This window comes from Phacochoerus africanus, chromosome 4, assembly GCF_016906955.1.
Source record: "Phacochoerus africanus isolate WHEZ1 chromosome 4, ROS_Pafr_v1, whole genome shotgun sequence".
Taxonomy (NCBI): Eukaryota; Metazoa; Chordata; class Mammalia; order Artiodactyla; family Suidae; genus Phacochoerus; species Phacochoerus africanus.
Window position 1 is genome coordinate 63495196 of NC_062547.1, and position 24532 is coordinate 63519727.

Genomic DNA, 24532 nt, shown 5'->3' on the forward strand with positions numbered 1-24532 from the left:
TTTTGACAAACACACCTGCCCAATAACCACTATACAATCATGTTTCCGCATGTCCCTTTGTAGTTGTTCCCTCCTGCACCTTTGGCTCTGGCAATCCTTTATCTGCTATCTGTCACTATAATCACAGTCTTGCCTTTTCTAGAGTTTCATATAAATGGAATCATGCAGTGCATAGCCTTTTAAGGCTGGCATTTTTTTTTTTTTTTTGCCATGTCTAGAGTATGCGGAAGTTCCAGGGCCAGGAATGGAACCCGCACAACGGCAGTGACAATGCCGGATCCTTAAACTTCTGACTCTGGCTTTTTTAATTTAGCATTATGCTTTTAAGATTTATTCGCATTATTAGGCATATCAATTATTATGTGTATTGTGTGTATTTTTTTTTTCTTTTTAGGTCTGCCCCTGAGGCATATGGAAGTTCCCAGGCAAGGGGTTGAATTGGAGCTATAGCTGCCAGCCTATGCCTCAGCCCCAGAAACTCGGGATCTGAGCCTCATCTACAAAATACACCACAGTTCATGGCAACGCTGGAACCTTAACCCACTGAGGGAGGCCAGGGATCAAAACCACATTCTCATGGATACTAGTCAGGTTCATTTCCAATGAGCCACAACAGAAACTCCATATGTATTCTTTTCTTTTTTTTTCTTTCTTTTGTTTTTTGTTTTTCAGGGCAGCACCTGAATCATATGAAATTTCCCAAGCTAAGGGTCAAATCAGAGTGTCAGCTGTTGGCCTACACCACAGCCATAGCAGCACCAGACTCACATCTCTGACCTAGGCTGCTGCCTTGCAGCAGTGCTGGATCCTTAAACCACTAAGAGAGGCCAGGGATTGAACCAACATCCTCATGGATTCTAGTTGGGTTCTTAACCTGCTGGGCCACAAATGGGAACTCCTTTTTCATTGATGGTAGTAGGCGTGTCATGTGTCGTTGAAACCTCAATAAAGCTGAAATTTAAAAAACTGAACTGGGATGGACTAGGTTGGGTTTTTAATACCTGCCCCCTCCAAAGACCAAATACTACATGATCTGCCTAAGATGATGCTAGGGGGCAGGAAAAGCAGCTTCAGTAGAGATGTATGACAACAGTAGATGGAGAAGAAAGAAAATAATTTCAGGTTTGCTCCTCACTACATTGAGACCATTTTCCAGACCAGTTACAGAGGTAAAACACTTGTTAAAATACTCGTTTTCTTTTCTTTTTTTTCATCCATGTACACAACATCCGGAAGCTCCCAGGCCAGAGATCAAACCCTTGCCACTGTGATAGCCAGAGCCACAGCAGTGACAATGCTGGATCCTTAACCTGCTGATCCACACAAGAACTCTTTCTTCCCTTCTCTATATTGTAAGGTTTAAGCCTCTCAGTTTTGCTCTTTGGCCCGTGGTAGTAGAGTTCTAATGCTCCACCTTGAAACTGCAGGCTCTCCTGACTATGGTAAAAGGAACCCCAGAAAGACAAGGAGAAGGTGTTCCCTCCTCTACAGCTGTAGAAAAGCACACACTATTCTCAAAGCTAATGTCAGTTTTTATCGAGTGAGAAATTGAAAACTGTTACCAGAGTCTCCATCTTTATGCTTGAGAATTTTTTTTTTTTCTTTTTAGGACCACACCTGCAGCACATGGAAGTTCCCAGGCTAGGGGTCGAATCAGAGCTGCTGGAGCTAGCCTATGCCACAGCCACAGCAATGCCGGATCTGAGCCGCATCTGTGACCTACACTACAGCTTGCGGCAATGATGAATCTTTAACCCACTGAGCGAGGTCAGGGATTGAATCTGCTTCCTCATGAATACTAGTTGGGTTCGTTACTGCTGAGCCACAAAGGGAACTCTGATTTGCTCAAGAATCTTGTGCAGGAGTTCCTGCTGTGGCTCAGCAGTTTAAGAATTTGACATAGTATCCATGAGAATGCAGGTTTGATCCTGGGCCTTGCTCAGTGGGTTAAGGATCCATGTTGCTAAAAGCTGCGGCATAGGTGGTAGATGCAGCTTGGATCTGGTGTTGCTGTGGAGTAGGCCTGCAGCTGCAGTTCCAATTCAACCCCTAGCCCAGGAACTTACACATGCAGCAATTGCAGCTGTAAAAAGAAAAAAAAAATCTTCTGTAAAAATGTATATACCAACTGTATGGAAAACAAAAACTGTCCTCAAAATATTTCTACAAGAGCTCCCATTGTGGCATAGCAGGCTATGAAGCCGACTAGTGTCCATGAGGTTGCGGGTTCAATCCCTGGCCTCACTCAGTGGGTTAAGGATTCAGCGTTGCTGTGAATTCTGGTGTAGGTCACAGATGTGGCTCGGATCCAGCTTTGGTGTTGCTGTGGTGCAGGCTGGCAGCTGCAGCTCTGATTTAACTGCTAGCCTGGGAACTTCCATAAGCCACAGGTGTGGCCCTTAAAAAAAAAGTTAATACCATGTTCTGTAAATTATAAACGCACACCCATAAAAGTCTGCAATTCTGTTTGTCCTGCTGAAGAATCTGTTGTCCTAGCAGTAACATTTAAAACACATTTGTTTTCTGAAATATTAAAATGCATGAGGGTTTTTTTGCCTGCACCTGCAGCCTGTGGGAGTTCCCTGGGGCCAGGGATCAAATCTGTGCCACAGCAGTGACCCAAGCCTCTGCAGTGGCAATGCAGGGTTCTTAACCTGCTGAACCACACAGGAACCTCCATTTCCAGTTTTCACTTTGCTTTATGGAGGACATCACTGACATGGGTTGATTTTTGGTGGTTGGATTTGGGGTTTGGAGTTCAAAGGGAGTGACTGATCTGGGGTGTAGATTTGGGGAGCATTGGCATGGGAGTGGTATTTAACACCCTGTGATTGTACTTATCAGCGAAGGAGAGAGAAGAGAGTCAAGATGGGAGTTCTGGACTCCAGCAGCAATATTGGACCTGCTGAGGAGAGAGACTGAAGTGTGGTTAGAGATGAAGGGGAAAAATCAGGTGTAGCCAAGTTGTCAGCCTTCTGTGCATATCAGCCCTGAACACTGATGACCGGAGCGGTGTATACATTCCACATACAGCCCTCTCCTCTCTGACATACATGCTCTGTGCTGCTTGCCATTACAACTGTGGTAATGAATCCCAGCTGACACAGAGACAACTTGAGTGATAACACAAACTTTATCAGTATTCTTTACATTTTTTTTTTTTTTACAGCTGCACCTGCAGCATATGGAAGTTCAGGAGGCTAGGGGTTGAATTGAAGCTGCACCTGTTGGCCTAAGTCACAGCCATGGCAACACCAGATCCTTAACCCACCGAGTGAGGCCAGGGTCAAATCCACATCCTCATGGACATTATGCCAGGCTCTTAACCTGCTGAGCCACAACAGGAACTCCTTTCTTTCTTATTTCTCCTGCTTGTGTGTTCTGAGATCATCTCCCAAATAAACCTACCTCTACTCAAAAACTTGCTTCAGTGCCTGCTTCTGGGCGAACGTCAGCTATGATGGGGATGTTGGTATAGAGTTGATGGGTATGCAAAATCATGAGACTGTACTCATGTGCAGTCCTGAAATTTAACTCATGAAGTTAAATTGTTCAGCTAGGACTCCCATGGTCACTGCAGCACTGTTCACAATAGCCACAATATGAGTGTCTGCCAATGGATGAATGAACAAAGAAGAAAATAAATATATATGTATTGCATATATATCATATAGTATATACACACAATGGAATATTATTCAGGCATGATAAAGAAGGAAATCTTGCCATTTGTAACAACAGGGATGGGCCTGGAGGGTATTGCCAGAAATCGGCCTCTGTCTGCCGGTGCAGAATTGAAACACAGAGACAGAGTGTTGGCAAATGGAGGAAAAAAAATAACTTTATTGTGTTGGCAGGCAAAGGAGGGCCACAGCAGGCTAATGCCTTAAAGACTGTGCCTCCCTTTAGAAAGAATTGCAAGGAGTTTTATAGTAAAAAGGAGAAAAACAGGTTTTCAGATAGGAATCAGGATTGGGACAAACATGCATTCTTTCTTTGGGGGAATCTTAGTCATCAAAGCTTGAGTCAGGAAATCTCTGTATGGTCATGATGGTGGTCTTCTGGGTTGTTGCCTGGAATAACAGTACTTGCAAAAAGGGCATATTGATCAGAGATTAGAACAAACTAGGAAAGTTCCTGGAAAATATCCTGTGATGATAATCTTTAACCCACAGGCAATTGTGCTCAGGGTGCCTAATCATTAGCTTACGGGTGACTGTGTAACTAAAACAGGGATGTGAGAACTAACATATGCCTTTTCTAACAAAGGAAGTCTTGGTTACTCCATTTTGTTCCTGCTTTGCCTGAGACACCCTCCTCCATCCCCTCCCCCTTCCCTCTCCTCCCAGTAACAGTTTGTTTCAAATTAGCCAAGGGAGAATAATGTGCGCCCTGACCTGACCAATGGGAAGGGGACAGATGTACCGCCTGCATTAGAGATAAATAGTGGGTTCTTCCTTCTTCCTACGAGCATGCTCACCTGACTGCTCATCACTGACAGGGAGCGCTTGTGTCCTTCTGCAGAAGTAAAGAGCCTTGTCGAGATCTCCCCATGTTCCTGCATCTTACTTTCTGACACTGATGATCTGAGCTGGGGGTCACTTTTCCCCAATAGGGAGAAGGACAAGGAAGGACCCTAAGGTGTTCAATTTCAAAGTATTCATTTCAAAAAGAAGCATAAGGAATATAAGTTTTCTCTCTGGGGTATGAGGTGCCTGCATCAAGGGCATTGTGCTAAGTGAAATAAGCCAGATCGAGAAAGACAAATACTGTATGATCTCACTTATATTTGGAATCTAAGAGAGCTGAATTCAGAGAAACAGTAGAGACATGGTTATCAGAAGTTGAGGGACGGGAAGTGGGGTAGATATTGGTCAAAAGTTAGAAACTTCCAGTTTTAAGATTAATAAGTTCTGGGGATCTAGTGTACAGCATGGTGGTTATAGCTAATAATACTAATAGCTAAACATACTTGACAGTTGCTAGGGGAATAAATCTTAAAATGTTCTCACCACCACAAAAAAGAAATGGTATAATATGACAGGGAGTTCCTGTTGTGTCTCAGTGGGTTAGGGACATGATGTTGTCTCTGTGAGGATATGGGTTCGATCCCTGGCCCTGCTCAGTGGGTTAAGGAACTGGAACTGCTGTGAGCTGCAGTGTAGGTCACAGATGTGCTCGGATCTGGTGATAGGGATGGAGTAGGAAAGTTACACAGGTAGTTGTAGAAGTCCCAATAAGGGACCCCAGATAGAGAGGGAAACCTAGGGAACTTCAGGAGTCCACTGTAAGTTAATAATTGCTCCTGAAAGCCATCAGAACAAGGCAAGCTTGCTTGACTAGTGGAGGTAAGAGATATGCCTCAGGTGGAATGCTGAGGGCAACTCGGAGCAATGCTGGATCCTTAACTCACTGAGTGAGTTATCTTAGTCTCATGGATCGAACCTGCATCCTCATGGATCCTAGTCAGGTTCATTAACCACTGAGTCACTAAGGGAACTCAATAAATCTATTTCTTGCCTATAAATTTGTCTCTTGCTGAATTCCTTCTGCACGGAGACACAAAGAACCTGAATCTCAGTAAGTCCAGATACTAGGTGAGTGATTTTAATTTAAAAACTGTGGGTTCAAAAAAAAAAAAAAAGTAATGGAGTTCCCATTGTGGTACAGAGGAAACTAGGATCCATGAGAACGCAGATTCTATCCCTGGCCTCGCTCAGTGGATTAAGGATCCAGTGTTGCCATGAGCTGTGGTGTAGGTTGCAGATGCAGCTTGGATCCTGCGTTGTTGTGGCTGTGGTGTAGCAGCTACAGCTCTGATTCGACCCTTACCTGGGAACCTCCATATAGCTGTGGGTGTGGCCCTGAAAAGCAAAATAAATAAATAAATAAATAAAAAATCTGTGGGTTCAAGTCCCAATTGGGGTTTAGGCTTGGTTCGAATCCCAGCCCATGGGATTCTGAATGTGGGTTCTGGCTAGGTTCAAGTCAGTGCTTCTGTGGCTGTGGAGTAGGTGGGTAGCTGCAGCTCCAGTTCGACCCTAGCCTGGGAACTTCCATATGCTGCGTGTGTGGCCTTAAAAAGAAAAAACAAAAGAAATGGTATTATGTGATGGGACGGAAGTGTTAGCTAATTTCACGGTGGCCATAATGTTGGACTATACAATGTATTAAACCAACACATTGTACTCAAGTTACGCAATATTGTATGTTAATTATAACTCAAAAAACCTGAGGGAAATTTTTTTTGGCCATGCCTGGGGCATGTGGAATTTCCCAGGCTTGGGGGGTGAACAGTTGCCATGGCAGCGACCCACACCATTGCAGTGACAATGCCAGATCCTTAACCCACTGAGCCACAAGAGAACTCCACTGAGGGAAATTTTTAAAAATACAAATGTTTCAGCTAGGGAGAGAGGAGAGTCTAGGACTGAACTGTAGAGATTTTTTTTTTTTTTTTTTTTTTTGCTGTGCCCGTGGCATGTGAAATTTCCTGGGACAAAGATCAAACCCCAACCACAGCAGTGAAAATGCCAGATCCTTAACCGCTAGGCCACCATGGAACTCCTGAACTCCAGAGAATTTTAATTTCAGGAGGTATGAGAGGAGGAGATTGAGAAAGAGTGGCTAGAAGAGTGGGACAAAAAGCAGGCAGCATAGAAAGCAAGAGAGGATGGCAATGCAAGGGGGAAATTTGTCATCTAAGTTTAATATTCCTGGGAGGTGGAAGAGATGAAGAGAGTTCTGAGGCACTCACAGGTTAGGAGGAGACACACAGGGAAAGACAGTATCAAGAAGAAACCTGGGACCTCTAGGAGCACAGATGCTGCATGTTATTATATCCTGGAGTGATCAGGGAAGATTTCCTGGAGGAGGTGATACTAGAGATGTGTGTTTTAGGAGGAAGAGTTTGCCAAGAGGCTAGGAGGAGGGGGAAAAGAAATTCTGAGAGAATCAGAATAGCATAGGAAGGGGCAAAATGATGTGAAATAGCATGGAAATCTTAGAGGGAGAGCCAGCAATTTGAATGGCTGGGTCTATCTATACATCATCTCACTTATTAGTAATTTAATCAGTGGAGGTAGGTCAGTTCGCTGAAGCAATGGCTGGATTTGAAACTAGAGCTGGTAGCAGGGACCAAACAGACCACAAGAGTCTTGAAAGTGAAGATGGAGAATTTTAAACTTTACTCTGAGGGCAATGGGGAGCCATGGAAGGTCCTTGGGTAGAGAGCCATCATCTCCTGTTCTGGTGGCCAGTGCAGAGGATGGACTGGAGGGAGAAGAAACTGAAAGCTTTTGCAATAGGTGAGAAGGATGCAGCTTGAATTAGGACGGGGTGGAGTGAATGGGGTGGGAGGAGTTGAGAAAGAATAGGGAAGATTTGGTGACTAATTAATTCTGGGGAGGCCAAAAGAGGGATAATCGCAAGAAGTTAAGCTGGGCAACATTTGTACAACATCAAAATGATCCACTCTTCCTTCCCCAATTGAGGGCACAGCAGGGAGTGTGCATCTGCCTGGGGGCAGCAAGTCTTTCCCAGCACGTGGTGGGCGCTAACCGGCCCTTGGCAGAGTTGAGTTGAGGATGCATGTGTCATAGCCTGCCATCCACAGAGAAACTGTAATTAGTCCTCCACCCACTTTTTGTCATCAGAGCCTGGGGGATGGAGAAGCAGACCCTGGGGTCTCCAGTTTCCAGGAGGGAAAAACCCCCGCAGGGTGTTACCAGCCTGAGCCCTAGGGGGCTCGTTAGTGTCTGGGGAGCCCCTGGGACAGCAACTCCAGGGCCCCCCTGTATAACAGGACCCCAGTCCTTAGCCTCTCCTCTCAGGCGGTAAGCAGAACGGGGTGTTGGCAGGCACTGTGGGAGCTTCCCTCGGCCATGGTGAGTGTGGACTCAGGATATTTGTCCTGCTGGAGCAGCCACCCTAGTCCATCCTCAGTCTTAGGTGTGAATCTGAAAATGAGTCATGCTGACTTAAAAAAAAAAAGCGCAAACTGAAAGTTGAAAGTTAAGTTTTATTTGGGGTGAAATTAGGATTTAGAAACTGAGAAACTGCCCTGAGGAATCAGGAATCTAGGGGGGAAGCCAGGATCTATGAGTTTTTGCAACGGAGGGAAGGTAGTAGGGACAAAAGATTTACAGATAACCAGATTTACAGAAAACCCATTTTTATGGGAAGATATAAAGGTCTGGGCTTACTGGAATTCTTTGATATGCACCTCAACTGTGGTCCAGTCTTCTTTGTTTCTTTCCTGAGTTCCCCCGGGGCTCACTGGCCCACCTTTGGAGTGACAGTCCTCACAGAAAGAGGAAAGGGGAGGAGTTGCCGTCATGGCTCAGTGGTTAACGAATCCCAAGAGGTGCGGGTTTGGTCCCTGGCCTTGCTCAATGGGTTATGGATCCGGCGTTGCCGTGAGCTGTGGCGTAGGTCGCAGACGCGGCTCGGATCCCGTGTTGCTGTGGCTCTGGTGTAGGACCGTGGCTACAGCTCTGATTAGACCCCTAGCCTGGGAACCTCCATAAGCCTCAGCAGTGGAGCGAGAAATGGCAAAAAGCCAAAAAGCCAAAAAAAAAAAAAAGAGGAAAGGTGAATATCAAGATATAAATCATGGAGTTCCCATCGTGGCACAGCGAAAACAAATCCAACTAGGAACCGTGAGGACTCAGGTTTGATCTCTGGCTTCATGAGCTGTGGTGTAGGTTGCAGATGGCCTCAGATCCTGCCTTGCTGTGGCTGCTGTGTCTGTGGTGTAGGCTGGTTGGGAATCTCTGTATCTTTTTGGGCCACGTTCACGGCATACAGAGATTCCCAACTCCAATTCCCAATTCCGTGAATTCCCAATTCCCAATTCCGTGAATGTGGTCCAAAAAGATGTGAGTCATAAAGGTGAAAGGGGAGGTGCATGCAGCCATGCACACATCTTACAGAAGTTTGCTGCTGGCCTCATGAAGGTTACTACTAGTTATAGATGTCAGTCATCATTGAAGGGTTTTAGTGGTTTACTAGATATGAGGAGATGCAAGAATTAGGCTCATAAAATCTTCTCCTGAAAAATCTAACTATCTGAAGACCTGTTCTTCCAGTTTTCCCAGAGCAACCAGAGTACAGAGTGCCTCACTTCTGGAGCTCAAGGTGTGCTGTGGGTTGGCAGCTGCAGTAGTTCATGTTTTACTCCATGTAGAGGGTGATGGCAGGTGCCAAACTTCAGTCACAGTCGGTAGAGAGAGACATGACGGAGTGACTGAGCATTTATCTGAAAATAGCCAATAGGAATGGATTTAGAGAGCCTTTGTCCCAAAGGTGTTCACTTCTGTTTTCTGCTGATTGTGGGATGGAGGAGATGATATTTGCTCAGGAAAGGAAGGGGGGAGCTCAAGGAGAACTGTCCACTGCCATGCACACTCACTCATACCTGGAACACACACCCAGAACCCTGGCATACTCAGGTGTGTGAGCGGTAAGGGGGAGAGGGTGGGGCTAACGTGCATCACAAAATGCATACATGTGTGCCCTACAAGCAGCTGTCATTCATATGCACACACGTACCTTGGAGCTTCATGTGCACAAATGCACACATACACATCATTTAGTGGTGAGGGCTCAAATATGATGGGGAAGGGGCTCCTGTTCTAGGGAGGCTTCCTGATGAGAAGAGGAAAAGGAAAGACTCCAGGAGTTCCTGTCGGGGTATGGCGGAAACGAACAGACTAGGAACCATGAGGTTGTCGGTTTGACCCCTTGCCTTGATCAGTGGGTTAAGGATCTGGCAGTACTGTGAGATGTGGTGTAAGTTGTAGACGTGGCTCAGATCTGGTGTTGCTATGGCTGTGACGTAGGCTGGCAGCTGTAGTTCCGATTAGACCCTTAGCTTGGGAAACTCCATATGCTGTGGGTGCAGCCCTAAAGAGGCGAAAAAAAAGAGACTCCAGACCCTAATTCCATGTGTTCCTTGGTCCTCACCCTCACCGTGGGGGTGGCATAGGTGTGCCCCTGAGCTCAGGACTCACCAAATCCCAACTCTCCCACCAACAATCATTCGGCCTGGAGATCTGTCTGTAGGTGCAATTGTCATCAGTTCCAGGTATGCACACGAGGAACTCTCTTTCTTTCTTTTTTTTTGGCCGCTGCATGTGGAGTTCTCAGGCCAGGTATCAGATCCAAGCTGCAATTGCAACCTACACCATACAGCTGTGGAAACACCAGATCCTTAACCCACTGTGCCAGGCCAGGGATTGAACTTTTGTCCCAGCACTCCAGAAATATTGCCAATCCCATTGTGCCACAGTGGGAGCTCCCCAGTGAGGAATTTTCTAGTCCTATAACCAGACTGCCTTGTCCGCCAGACACTCTCACCTGCCACAACTAGAAAGCAGACTTTGGATGCTTTGAGGTCAACTCTAAGTCACAGCTTCTTGGCTGCTGCAGGGTGATATTTCAGCCCCATTCAGGGCCTCCCTCTTTATTCTTCCTTCTCTCTGGACTGGGCAGATGCCACCTTTGCAGTGGGGATGGAGAGGGGCTGTCTGTCCACATGAGTCAGCCGTGCTCAGTGTGTGTCCGGCCCAGCATTCCTGAGATGAACAGAGTTCCCTCTGATCCTGGCTGGGCTGGTCCCACCCTGCCCTCCTGATACAGCTGTGCCAGCTTCCACACCCTGTTCTTTCTCTCACACCCACGTGTAACCTGTTAGGAAATTCAGTGGGCTCCATCTCCACAATCTGTCCAGAATGGGCCACCTCCCACCACCTCTGTGGCCCCCAACTGTCATCATGCACCTGGAGCAGCCCAGCCTCCTCCTCTTTGTCTCTCAGCTGTCCCCTATATACCCCACATTCTGTTTTCCCACAGGAGCAAGAGGGAACCTGGGACCTCTGAGTCAAGTCACATCCCTCCTCTGCTCAGAAGCCTTCATGGCTTCCACATTGCCTGGCATAGAAGCCAAAGTCCTCGCCATGACCCACGAGACATGTCTAGTCACCTCCCTGCCTTCGCCTCCTTCCTCCCTCTCAGTCACTCCCTCTATCTCCTTGTTTCTCCTTGCAGTTCCTGTTCCAGGCACAGTCCAGCCCCAGGGCCTTTGTACGGGTTGTTGTGTCTACCCGAAACATTCTTCCCCCATGTATCCTCTCGATGGATTTCCGAGTTTCCTTCCAGGGTGAGGTTGGAGCCTTTGCCCAGCTGGATAAGCCACCCTGGCCCATCTCCAGCCCTACGGGTGAGATCTGAACTTGAGGAGGGGAACAAGAAATTCCAGAGCGACTGAGCCTTAAACCACAAGTCCAGGGATTGAACCCACATCCTCATGGATACTAGTTGGGCTCATCACTGCTGAGCCACAATGGGAACTCCTTAAAGACATGACTTTAATGATGGTCCTTTATTTTCTTTTCCATTAAAGTTTTAGTGCCTTTTCCCCCTTAATGGTTTGTAAGGGCATTTTATTGAATATTAGGTGTTTTTTAAAAACTTTATTTTATTTTTTTATAACATTTAAAATTGAGGTATATTTGATTTACAATGTGGTGTTAATTTCTGCATTACAGCAAAGTGATTCAATTATACATAGATATATATGTATATGTATATAGATAGATAAATAGATACATTCTTTTTAAAAAATATTCTTTTCCATTATGGTTTATCATAGGACATTGAGTAGAGTTCCCTGTGCTATAAGTAGGATCTTATTTTTTTATCTATTCTATGTATAATAGCTTACACTTGCTAATCCCCAAATCCCAGTCCATCCCACTCCCACCCGCTTCCCCCCTGGCAACCACAGGTCTGTTCTCTATGTCTGTGAGTCTATTTATGTTTTGTAGATAGGATCCTTTGTGCCATGTTTTAGATTCCACATATAAATGATATCATATGGTATTTGTCTTTCTCTTTCTGACTTCACTTAATATGATAATCTCTAGATGCATCCATGCTGCTGCAAATGGCATGATTTCATTCTTTTTTATGGCTGGGTGATATTCCATTGTATATATGTACCACATCTTCTTTACCCACTCCTCTGTTGATGACATTTAGGCTGTTTCCATGTCTTGGCTATTGTGTATAGTGCCGCTGTGAACATAAGGGTACATGTGTCTTTTTTTTTGTTGTTGTCTTTTAGGGAAGCACTCAAGGCACATGGAGATTCCCAGGCTAGGGGTTGAATTGGAGCTGTAGCTGCTGGCCTACGCCACAGTCACAGCAATGCAGGATCAGACCTGTGTCTGCAACCTATATCACAGCTCATGGCAACGCTGGATCCTTAACCCACTGAGTGAGGCCAGGGATCGAACCTGCATCCTCCTTGATGTTAGTCAGATTCATTTCCGATGAACTACAATGGGAACTCTGGGTGCATGTACGTTTTTGAATTATAGTTTTTCTGGATATATGCCCAGGAAGAGGATTGCTGGGTCATATGGTAACTCTATTTTGTTTTCTGGGGAACCTCCACACTGTTCTCCATAGTGGCTCTACGGACTTACATTTCCACCAACTGTGTAGGAGTGTTCCCTTTTCTCCACACCCTCTCCAGTATTTGCTATATGTAAACTTATTAATGATGGCCATTCTGACCAGGGTCCTTATAGTTTTGATTTGCACCTCTCTAATAATTCATGACGTTGAGCATTTTTTCATGTGCCTCTTGGCCATCTGTATTGCTTTTTGGAGAAATATCTATTAGGTCTTCTGCCCATTTATCAGTTGGTTTGGGTTTTTTGTTGTTGTTGAATTGTATGAGCTGTTTGTATATTTTGGAAATTAAGCCCTTTTTGGTTGCCTCATTTGCAACTATATTCTCCCATTCTGTAGGTTGTCTTTTTGTTTTGTTGATAATTTCCTTTGCTGTGCAAAAGCTTGTAAGTTTGATTAGGTCCCATTTGTTTACTTTTGTTTTTATTTTTTAATTTTAAATAATGCTACTGTGAATATCCTTGTACATATGTCAGATAGTTTCTTTATGAGAAAAATCTAGAAGCAGAATAATAGAATCAAAGAAAAATCTAGAAGCAGAATAATAGAACCAAATATACAGACAAATTGCATCTCCTGCAATCGGCAATGCAAAGGTGATGATAGAGCACCTAGTTCTGCACAAACCCATTAGCACCCAGCATTTATTTTCCTGTTCAATCATTGTCTATCTGATATTTTATTTCTTATTTTGTTTATTTATATGTTTTTAAGGGCTGTATCTACAGCATATGGAAGTTCCCAGGCCAGGGGTTGAATTGGAGCTGCAGTTGCTGGCCTACACCACAACCACAGCAATGCAGGATCAGAGCTGCGTCTGCAACCTATACCTGCTCACGGCAATGCTGGATCCTTAACTCAGTGAGCAGGCCCAGGGATTTACCTCCAACCTCATGGATACTAGTAACCTCATGGATACTAGTTGGTCTCCTTACTGCTGAGTCACAACAGGAACTCCTGATATTTTAAAAAATGCTGTCTTTTGGAGTTCCCATCGTGGTGCATCGGAAATAACTAGGAACCATGAGGTGGTGGGTTTGATCCCTGGCCTCACTCAGTGGGTTAAGGATCTGGCATTGCCATGAACTGTGGTGTAGGTCGCAGACGCGGCTTGGATCCTGCATTGCTGTGGCTGTGGTGTAGGCCGGCGGCTACAGCTCTGACTAGACTCTTAGCCTGGGAACTTCCACATGCCACAGGTGTGGCCCTAAAAAGACAGAAAAGACAAAAAAAAAAATGCTATCTTTCTTAAAAATGGGGTAAAATTCATATAACATAAAGTGAACAATTTTATATGGCACAAATGAACCTATATTTGAAACAGATACAGACTCACAGACAAGGAGAACACACTTGTGGTTGCAGGGGGCGGGGTGTTGGGAGAGGGATGGAGAAGAAGGTTGGGGTTAGCAGATGTAAGTTATCATATACAGAGGGTATAAACAACAAGGTCCTACGGTATAGCACAACATATATATATGTGAATCACTTTGCTGTAAGCAGAAATTAGCACAACATTGTAAATCAACTATACTTTATTTATTTTATTTATGGACCCACTCAGAGCATATGGAAGTTCCTGGGCCAGGGATTGAATGCTGTGACCTATGCCGTAGCAACACTGTAGCAACATTTAAACCACTGTGCCAGGCCAGGGGGTTGAACTGCACAGCTGCTGCAACCCCAGCTGCTGCCGTTGGATCCTTAACCCACTGTACCACAGCGGAAACTCCAAGTCAACTATACTTCAATTAAAAAAAAATTAAAAAACGAACTACTTAGGAGCTCCTGTTTTGGCACAGCAGAAGTGAATCTGACTAGTATCCATGAAGGTGTGACTTCAATTCCTGGCCTTGCTCAGTGGGTCTGGGATCTGGCATTGCTGTGAGCTGTAGTATAGGTTGCGGATGCAGATTGGATCCTGTGTTGCTGTGGCTGTGGTATAGGCCGGAAGCTATAGCTCTGATTTGACCCCTAGCCTGGGAATTTCCATTTGCCGCAGGTCCAGCCCTAAAAAGCAACAAGAAAAACAACAACAACAAAATTGGGATGAGAATTTTAAAGGTCTACTTTCTTAGGAACTTTCAAATATGCAATATGGTATTATTTTTAATAAAGTATAGTTGATTTACAATGTTGTGTTAGTTTCTGGTGTACAGCAATTATTATTATTTTTTTTGGTCCTTTTGCCATTTCTTGGGCAGCTCCCACGGCATATGGAGGTTCCCAGGCTAGGGGTGGAATCAGTGCTGCAGCCGCTGGCCTACGCCAGAGCCACAGCAGCGCAGGATCCAAGCTGCGTCTGCGACCTACACCACAGCTCACATCTCACACCAGATCCTTAACCCACTGAGCAATGCCAGGGATCGAACCTGCAACCTCATGGTTCCTAGTCGGATTTGTTAACCACTGAGCCACGATGGGAACTCCAGCAAATTGTTTCATATATGTATATGTATATATATGATATATATATCTCCTTTCTCTTCTTTCAGATTCTTTTTTTTTCCTTTTTTGGCTAAGTGTAATAACCATTATAGGTTATTATAAGACATCAAATATAGTTCTCTGTGCCAGACAGTAGGTCCTTGCTGTTTATTTTATATGTGATAGTGTATATCTGTTTATCCCAAACCCTAATTTATCCCTCTTCTCCACCTTTCCCCTCTGGTAACTGTAAGTTTGTTTTCTCTGTCTGTGGGTCTGCTTCAATTTTTTGTAAGTAAGTTCATTTTTATCATTTTTTAAGATTCTACGCATAAGTGATATCATATGATATTTACCTTTCTGTATCTGACTTATTTCACTCAGTATGATAATCTCTAGATCCATCCTTGTTGCTGAAAATGGCATTATTTTGTTCTTTTTTATAGCTAATACTCCATTGTATATATACACTGCATCTTCTTTATCCATTCATCTGTTGATGGGCACTTAAGTTGCTTCTATGTCTTGGCTATTGTAAATAATACTGCAATGAACATTGGGGTGCATGTATCTTTTCAAAATATGGTTTTCTCCAGATATATGCCCAGGAGTGGGATTGCTGGATCATATAGTAATTCTATTTTTTTCTTTCTTTTGAGGGCCACAATCAAGGCATATGGATGTTTCCAGGCTAGGGGTCAAATTGGAGCTGCAGCTGCTGGCCTACACCACAGCCACAGCAACGTAGGATCTGAGCGAAGTCTGCAACATACATCACAGCTTGTGGCAACGCTGGATCCCTGACCCACTGAGTGAGGCTAAGAATTGAACCTACATCCTCGTGGATACTAGTCGGATTCGTTTCTGCTGTGCCAGAACAGGAACTCCTGGTAATTCTATTTTTAGTTTTTAAGGAACCTTTTTCCATAGTGGCTGCACCGATTTACCTTCCCACCAACAGCGTAGGAGGGCACCCGTTTCTCCACATCCTCTCCAGCACTTATTATTTTTAGACTTTTTGATGATGGTCATTCCAACAGGGGTGAGATGATACCTTGTCATAGTTTTGATTTGTGTTTCTCTAATAATTTGTGATGTTGAGCATCTTTACATGTGCCTTTTGCCCTTTTGTATGTCTTTGGAAAGTTGTCTATGTTGTCTTCTCCCCATTTAAAAAAATTTTTTTAATAAAGATTTTTATGGGGAGTTCCCATCTGGCTCAGTGGTTAACGAATCCAACGAGGAACCATGAGGTTGTGGGTTCGATTCCTGGCCTTGCTCAGTGGGTTAGGGATCTGGCATTGCTGTGAGATGTGGTGAAGTTCGCAGACGCGGCTCCGATCCTGTGTTGCTGTGGCTCTGGCGTAGGCTGGCGGCTACAGCTCTGATTCGACCCCTAGCATGGTAACATCCATATGCCATGGGAGTGGCCCCAGAAAAAGGCAAAAAGACAAAAAAAAAAAGATTTTTATTTTTTCCATTATAGCTGATTTACAGTATTCTGTCAATTTTCGACTGCACAGCAAGGTGACTCAGTTACACATACATGTACACATTCTATTTTCTTACATTATCTTGCTCCATCACAAGTGACCAGGCATAGTTTTCAGTGCTATATAGCAGGATCCCATTGTTTATCCATTCCAAAGGCAATAGTTTGCATCTATTAACCCCAAATTCCAAGTCCCTCCTACTCCTTCCCCCTCCCCCTTGGCAACCACACGTCTGTTCTCCATGTCCATGATTTTCTTTTCTGTGGAAAGGTTCATTTGTGCCGTATATTGGATTCCAGATACAATTTAAATCATATAGTATTTGTCTTTCTCTTTCTGACTTAACTTCACTTAGTATGAGAGTCTCTAGTTCCATCCATGTTGCTGCAAATGGCATTATTTTATTCTTTTTTTATGGCTGAGTAGCATTCCATTATATATGCACATCTTCTTTTTTTTTTAATAGCACATTTTCTTAATCCAATCATCTGTCAATGGACATTTAGGCTGTTTCCATGTCTTGGCTATTGTGAATAGTGCTGCAATGTACATGCAGGCGCATGTGTCTTTTTCAAGGAAAGTTTTGTCCAGATATACGCCCAAGAGTGTTCTCCCCATTTTTCAATTGGATTGTTTGTTTTTTAGATACTGAGCTGTATGAACTGTTTGCATATTTTGGAAATTAATCCCTTGTTAGTAACACTGTTTGCAAATATTTTCTCCCATTCTGTACATTGTCTTTTCATTTTGTTTATGGTTATTTTTCTGTGCAAAAGAAGAGCCAAACAAGACAACAACCTCTTCTAGTTTGTGACTTGCCTATATGTTTATTTCAATTTAACAATATTTTGTGAAATTCAGAGATTATACCTTTTTAGTGGTTATAATCCAGTTACTTTTTTTTCCTCTGTGAAAACTTCTAGGTAATTGAATTTCTTATTCTCACTACATAGTGGCTTTGATATCCTTTCTGTCTGTCTGTCTGTCTTTTTGGGGCCGCACCCACGGCATATGGAGGTTCTCAGGCTAGGGGTCCAATCAGAGCTGTAGCTGCTGGCCTACACCAGAGCCACAGCAACGCGGAATCCAAGCTGCGTCTGTGACCTACACCATAGCTCATGGCAACGCTGGATCCTTAACCCACTGAACAAAGCCAGGGATTGAACCTGTGTCCTCATGGATGCTAGTCGCTTTCGTTAACCACTGAGCCATGAGGGGAATTCCTGATATTCTTTCTAATATAGTTTAATTTGTAGTAAATGAGCCTCTTTCAGACACATGATCTGGACATCTTTGCCCAGTGTGCTTTTTTTTTGATCTAGATTTTTTTTTTTTTTTTTTGGTCCACACCTGCAGCATGTGGAAATTCCCAGGCCAGGGACTGAACCTGTGCCACAGCAGCGACCTGGGCCATTGCAGTGACAATGCCAGATACTAACCTGCTGTGCCACAAGGGAACTCAACATCTAAGAGGTGTCTGAGATTCTTGGTTTTGGAGCTTCATTTTGCTTTAGTTTTTGAAGATTTCAAGTCAGGTTTCATTTTTTCTTTTTTCCTTTTTTTTTTTTCATAGCATGACTCCCTCAAGGACCTCATTGAAATTTCCCTAAGTTGAATATTCTTTTAGTTTTATTTGTGCTAGATCAGGGGTTGGCAAATTACAGTCTGAGGGCCAGGTCTGTCTCCATGTTTGTTTTTTTTTTTTTTGTCTTTTTGCTATTTCTTGGGCCGCTCCCACGGCATATGGAGGTTCCCAGGCTAGGGGTCTAATCGAAGCTGTGGCCACCGGCCTACGCCAGAGCCACAGCAACTCGGGATCCGAGCCGAGTCTGCAACCTACACCACAGCTCACGGCAACGCCAGATCATTAACCCACTGAGCAAGCACAGGGACCGAACCCACAACCTCATGGTTCCTAGTCGGATTCGTTAACCACTGCGCCACGACGGGAACTCCTCCATGTTTGTTTTTATGAACAAAGTTTTTATTGAAACACAGCCATGGACATTCATTTTTACATTGCTATGGTTGCTTTCACACGAGAATGGCATCTGAGGAGTTCCTGTCGTGGCTCAGTGGTTAGTGAATCCGACTAGGAACCATGAGGTTGTGGGTTTGATCCCTGGCCTTGCTCAGTGGGTTAAGGATCCGGCATTGCCGTGAGCTGTGGTGTAGGTTGCAGTCGTGGCTCGGATCCCGAGTTGCTGTGGCTCTGGCGTAGGCTGGCGGCTACAGTTCCGATTCAACCCCTAGCCTGGGAACCTCCATATGTCATGGGAGCTGCCCTAGAAAAGGCAAAAAGACAAAAAAAAAAAAAAAGGATGGCAGCTGAAAAGTCATGACAGAGACCATACAGCCCAAATGGCCTAAAATGTCCACTATCTGGCCTTTAACAAGAAAAATGTGCACCCCTCTGCTTGATCAATATGCCTGCTTGCTTCCTGCTTCCTGGTTTTCCTTTCTTCATGAAAATGGGCATCCCTTTTTCACTGTCATTGCTCCTGTTAAGTTCTTTGATGGTCTTAATGAGTCTTTTTTTATAAACAGAATATCTTTGGTGTTGACCAAGCGCATTTTTGTTCTTTTTCTCTATATATCAGAACTAAAAACTAAAATTTATTTTTCCCAAATTAAAGTTTCAACAAACTTGTAATTGAAATCATTCTGTTTCTCTCATCCTCTTGCTGCAGATGAATAATTTCAGGGGGACAGCCATTTATTTATTCTCTTCTAAGCGTCACTGGCTTGGAGGTTACCCCAAGTGCCATTAGACGGAGCATAAATCAAGACTCACTTCACCACTGCCACCCATCCCTGTCTCAGAGTTGCATTTCAAGGCTGAAATTTGCTTCTCTCCAAACCATTTAACTCTTAAGCTAGGAAGATTGCATTAGGACTATTTTCCTTAAAACAAAGTCCTATTCCAACTGAGTACAAAATACTCAAACATTAACGTGGGTATTTCTGAGCTAGCTGGTTAATTGATTACACAATAATAAAACTATCATCAATCTATGATTTTTCTTTTTTCTTTTCTTTTCTTTTTGCTCTTTAGGGCTGCACCCATGGCATATGGAAGTTCCCAGGCTAGGAGTCGAATCAGAGCTGCAGTTGCCGGCTTATGCCACAGCCACAGCAACTTGGGATCCGAGCCTCATCTGTGACCTACACCACAGCTCACAGCAATGCCAATCCCATTGAGCAAGGCCAGGGATTGAACCTGCATCCTCATGGATACTAGTCAGATTTGTTTCTGCTGCTCCACAATGGAAACTCCCAACCTAGGATTTTTACTGGACTCTTATTTTTTTTAATTTTTATTTTTTCCATTATAGTTGGTTTACAGTGTTCTGTCAATTTCTACTGTACAACAAAGTAACCTGGTGATATATATATATATATATATATATACACTTTCTTTTTCTCACATTATCCTTCCTCATATTTCATCATAAGTGACTAGATATAGTTCTCTGTGCTAACAGCAGGATCTCACTGCTTATCCACTCCATGAAGCCTTATTTTTTAATATAAAATGGTCAATAATTTCAAAGTTATCTTCCATTTAATTAACAGAGCTATATTCATAAGGACAATGCCTAGGACCTGCAACATTAATTAGGAAGTCCATGAAGCCATGTTAATTTCTAAGATCAGAAGAAATAAATGAACTTCTAGGGTGAAAACTATAGTTATCTTTATACCACCAAAGCCCTAAAATGCTAAAACTTTAATTTTATAATAAAACGACTGAAAATTAAATTTTAATTTATAAATTAAATAAATAAAATTAAATACATAAATTTTACTTAATTTATTTCATAAATTAAATGAATTTTATTCAAATAAAAATTTAAAAAATAAAATTTAAATAAAAATTAAAAACAATTTTTGTGGGAATTCCCACTGTGGCTCAGTGGGTATGGACCCGATGTTGTCTCTGTGAGGATGCCAGTTCCATCCCTGGCCTCCCTCAATGAGTTAAGGATCTGGTGTTGCCGCAAACTGTGATGTAGGCTGGCAGTTGCAGCTCAGATTAGACCCCTGGCTGGGAACTTCATGTGCCCTAGATGCGGCTGCAAAAAACAAAACAAAACAACCCTACAATTTTTATGGAGGAAGGCAAAAATGCCTAGGGCCTATGGAAGTCCTGATGTAAACTTGGGTATTAGGTTAAAGTGTTATTTTGTTCATTTCAGATATCAGTGTTAGAGGGTTTTCTTTACTTCTTCCTCTTTTTTTTTTCCTTTCTTTTAGGGCTGCACCAGGCTAGGAGTCGAATCAGCTGCAGTTGCCGGTTTATGCCACAGCCACAGCAACTTGGGATCCGAGTCATCTGTGACCTACACCACAGCTCACAGCAATGCCAATCCCACTGAGCAAGGCCAGGGATTGAACCTGCATCCTCATGGTTCCTAGTCGGATTTGCCTTTTCTAGGGCCGCTCCTGTGGCATATGGAGTTTCCTAGGCTAGGGTCGAATTGGAGCTGTAGTCACTGGCCTACACCACAGCTACAGCAAAGTGGGATCCAAGCCGCATCTGCAGTCTACACCACAGCTCACAGCAATGCAGGATCCTTAACCCATGGATCGAGGCCAGGGATTGAACCTGTGTCCTCATGGATACTAGTCAGATTCATTTCTGCTGAGCCACAACGGGAACTCTTCTCCTTCTCCTTCTTCCTCTTTCTCTTTTTCTCCTCCTTCTCCTCCTCCTTCTTTTCTTTTTTTTTTTTTTTCATGGCAGCATATAGGGCCAGGGATTGAATCCTGAATCTGAGCTGCAGCTGTGGCAACAGTGGGTACTTTAACCCACTGGGCTGGGCCCGTGCCTCCAGAGTCATGGGAGCAAACTGCTGCATTCGCATTCTTAGCCACTGTACCACAGCTGGAACTCCTGTACCACATTTCCTTTATCCTTTCATCTGTTAATGGGCACTCAGGTTGTTTCCATATCTGTGATTTTTCTTGTCTATTGAAGAGATGATGGCTGAGTGATATTAGGAAAATACTGACTTCATTTCTGAGTCTCTCTCTCTCTCTCTCTCTTTTTTTTTTTTTTGTTAACAGGGATGGTTATCCTAGCTTACTGGTATCTGACACTTAGCAGAGCCTTCTTAAGTTTGATTCCATTTCCTCTGTCCTCTTCTCTCAGGCTCCTGAGAAGCAGCGGGAAAATGCCACCTGGCTGGTGACACAGTTCGTGTTGGTAGGTTTTTCTAACCTCCCAGACCTGAGGACCCCTCTCTTTGCACTGTTCTTCTTCATATACCTGGTCACCCTCAGTGGCAATGTTACCATCATCACCATCATCCATGTGGATCGGACCCTTCATACTCCTATGTACTGCTTCCTGGCCCTCCTGTCACTCTCTGAGACCTGCTACACACTGGTCACCATCCCCAACATGCTGGCTCATCTGCTCATGGAGAACCAGGCTATCTCCATCCCTGGCTGTAGGGCTCAGATGTTCTTCTTCCTGGGCTTGGGATGCAGCCACTGCTTTCTCCTTACCCTGATGGGTTATGACCGCTATGTAGCCATCTGCCATCCCCTGCGCTATTCAGTAATAATGAGACCCACATTTTGCCTCTGCCTGGGAATACTGGTTTTTTGCTCAGGGTTCTCGGTGGCCTTAATCGAGACCAGCCTGATCTTCTCCTCACCCTTCTGCCACAGCGACCGTGTGGAACACTTCTTCTGCGACATTGCCCCGGTCCTGAAGCTCAGCTGCGCTGAGAGTGCCAGCAAAGCGCTGGCCATCTTCTTCCTGAGTATCCTTGTGGTGTTGGTCTCTTTCCTCCTCATCCTCCTCTCCTATGCCTTCATTGTGGCCACTATTGTGAGGATCCCGTCGGCAGCAGGACGGCACAAGGCCTTCTCCACCTGCGCCGCCCACCTCACGGTGGTCATTGTGCATTTTGGCTGCGCCTCCATCATCTACCTGCGGCCTGAGTCCAGGGGAAACCCGGACCAGGACCGCCTGGTGGCTGTGTTCTACACGGTAGTGACGCCGCTGCTGAACCCGGTGGTGTATACTCTGCGCAATAAGGAGGTGAGGGTGGCCCTGAGTAGGACCCTGGGGGCGAAGCCTCGGAATTTTAAAATAACACTTGCTCAGCGTTCCCGCTTCAGCTTTTCCTGAACAGGTGACCTGCCTGACACTCAGTACCCCCACCTGGAAGACAGAGGCTACTCCCATAAACTTAAATGAAATAGTCTAGGTGAAGCAATTTACAAACAGTGCCTGAGATCCATACAGCCTGCCTTTTCCCTTTGTCTTCATTTCCTTTCCTTTGCTGGATGCAACGTGGTCTGCAGTGCATGATGGCTGCTACTGGAGCCACTGACCCTTCCTGGCACTAGCCGGCTGTGGAAGGCAGTGGTGGGCAGTACTTTACCCAGCATGAACAAGGATTGGCACCCCATGCAGCATCCTTCTGTTTTATCTCATTCAGAAGTAGTTCATTTTGGGGGGGTGGGGGGTGGGAAAGGGTGATTGTTTCCAACCCAAGACTGCCTTTAGATTTCCTATCAGAATCACACATTCATATGCAGTTGTTTTCATGATTATCCTCTAGCTCTCTTCCCCTTTGATCCTTTACTTCTTTGGTATATGATAGGAGAAAAAAGAAAGCGGGAAGAGTTGGTATTTTTTAATTGTGATGAAATACATATGACAGAATTTGTCATTTTAACTATTAAAATTTTTTTCTTATTGTTAAGTTATATGAATTCTTTGTATATTTGGATAAGAGTCTTTTATCAGATTTTTCTTTTGCAAATATTTTCTCCCGGTCTGTGGCTTGTTTTCTTGACACTATATTTTCCCAAGTATTTACCACTAACTAAAATGATCTTGGTAGTACCCATTATGGCTCAGTGGGTTAAGAACCTGATGTAATCTCGGTGAGGATGCAGGTTTTTCGGGTTCAACCCCTGGCCTCACTCAGTGGGTTAAGGATCCAGCCTTGCTGCAAGCTGTGGTGTAGGTCATGGATGCGGCTCGGATCCGGTGTTGCTGTGGCTGTGGTGTAGGCCTGTGGCTTCAGCTCTGAGTCAACTCCTGGCCTAGGAACTTCTGTATGCTGCAGGTGCAGCCATTAAAAATAAATAAATAAAATGAAATGATTTTTTTGTTTGTCTCCTCTCACTACAGTGTAGGGTGCACAAATAATGTGTATTTCTAGTGCACATCATGGTGCCTGGTATTTTAGATGCAGTTGACAAATATTTGTTGATTGAATGAATGGTAAGAACTATTGACCTTTTTTTTTTCCTGTCTTTTAGGGCCCCACCCGCGGAATATGGAAGTTCCCAGGCTAGGGGTTGAATCAGAGCTGTAGCCTCTGGGGTACGCCAGAACCACAGCAACACGGGATTTGAGCTGCGTCTGCGACCTACACCACAGCTCACGGAAACGCCGGATCCTTAACCCACTGAGTGAGGCCAGGGATCGAACCCTCATCGTTATGGATGCTAGTCAGGTTCGTTAACCACTAGCCACGATGGGAACTGTGGCTGTGGTGTAGGTTTATTCTTTTGAATTTTTAGTTTGCTTTATTCTTTTTGAAGATGAATTAAGCTCATTTTTCTTCCATCTTTTTTAAAATTCAAGTTCAAATTATTGTCATTTCATCTTCAAAATTAAGGATAGGAGTTCCCATCGTGGCTCAGTGGTTAATGAATCTGACTAGGAACCATGAGGTTGTGGGTTCAATCCCTGGCCACGGCTGTGAGCCGTGGTGTAGGTTGCAGACATGGCTTGGATCTGGTGTTGCTGTGGCTGTGGCATAGGCCAGCGGCTACAGTTCCGATTAGACCCCTAACCTGGGAAACTCCATATGCCACAGGAACAGCCCTAGGGAAAAAAAAAGGCAAAAAAACCAAAAAAAAAAAAATTAAGGATAATGATTAGCCACTTGCAGCAGCATGATATGAACTTCCACTTTTTTTTATTTTATAATTTTTTTCATTTTTTTAGTTAACTTTTTTGTTTTTTTTGGGTTTTTTTTTTTGGCCACACCTGAGGCATATGGAAGTTTCTGGGCCAGGGATCAAACTTACTCATGCGGCAGCTGTGACCTGCACCACAGCTGTGGCAATGCTGTATGATCCTTTACCCACTGTGC

The 24532-nt window shown here is 44.2% G+C and overlaps 1 protein-coding gene across 1 annotated transcript; it reads left to right on the forward strand.

The window, feature by feature from the left end:
- Positions 1 to 10733: 10733 nt before the first annotated feature.
- Positions 10734 to 22545, forward strand: LOC125124602 (olfactory receptor 10T2-like). Its single transcript, XM_047774665.1, has 4 exons — positions 10734 to 10808; positions 11050 to 11161; positions 11214 to 11221; positions 21556 to 22545. The coding sequence occupies exons 1-4, from the start codon at positions 10734 to 10736 to the stop codon at positions 22543 to 22545; spliced, it is 1185 nt and encodes a 394-aa protein (XP_047630621.1).
- The last annotated feature ends 1987 nt before the right edge of the window (positions 22546 to 24532 follow it).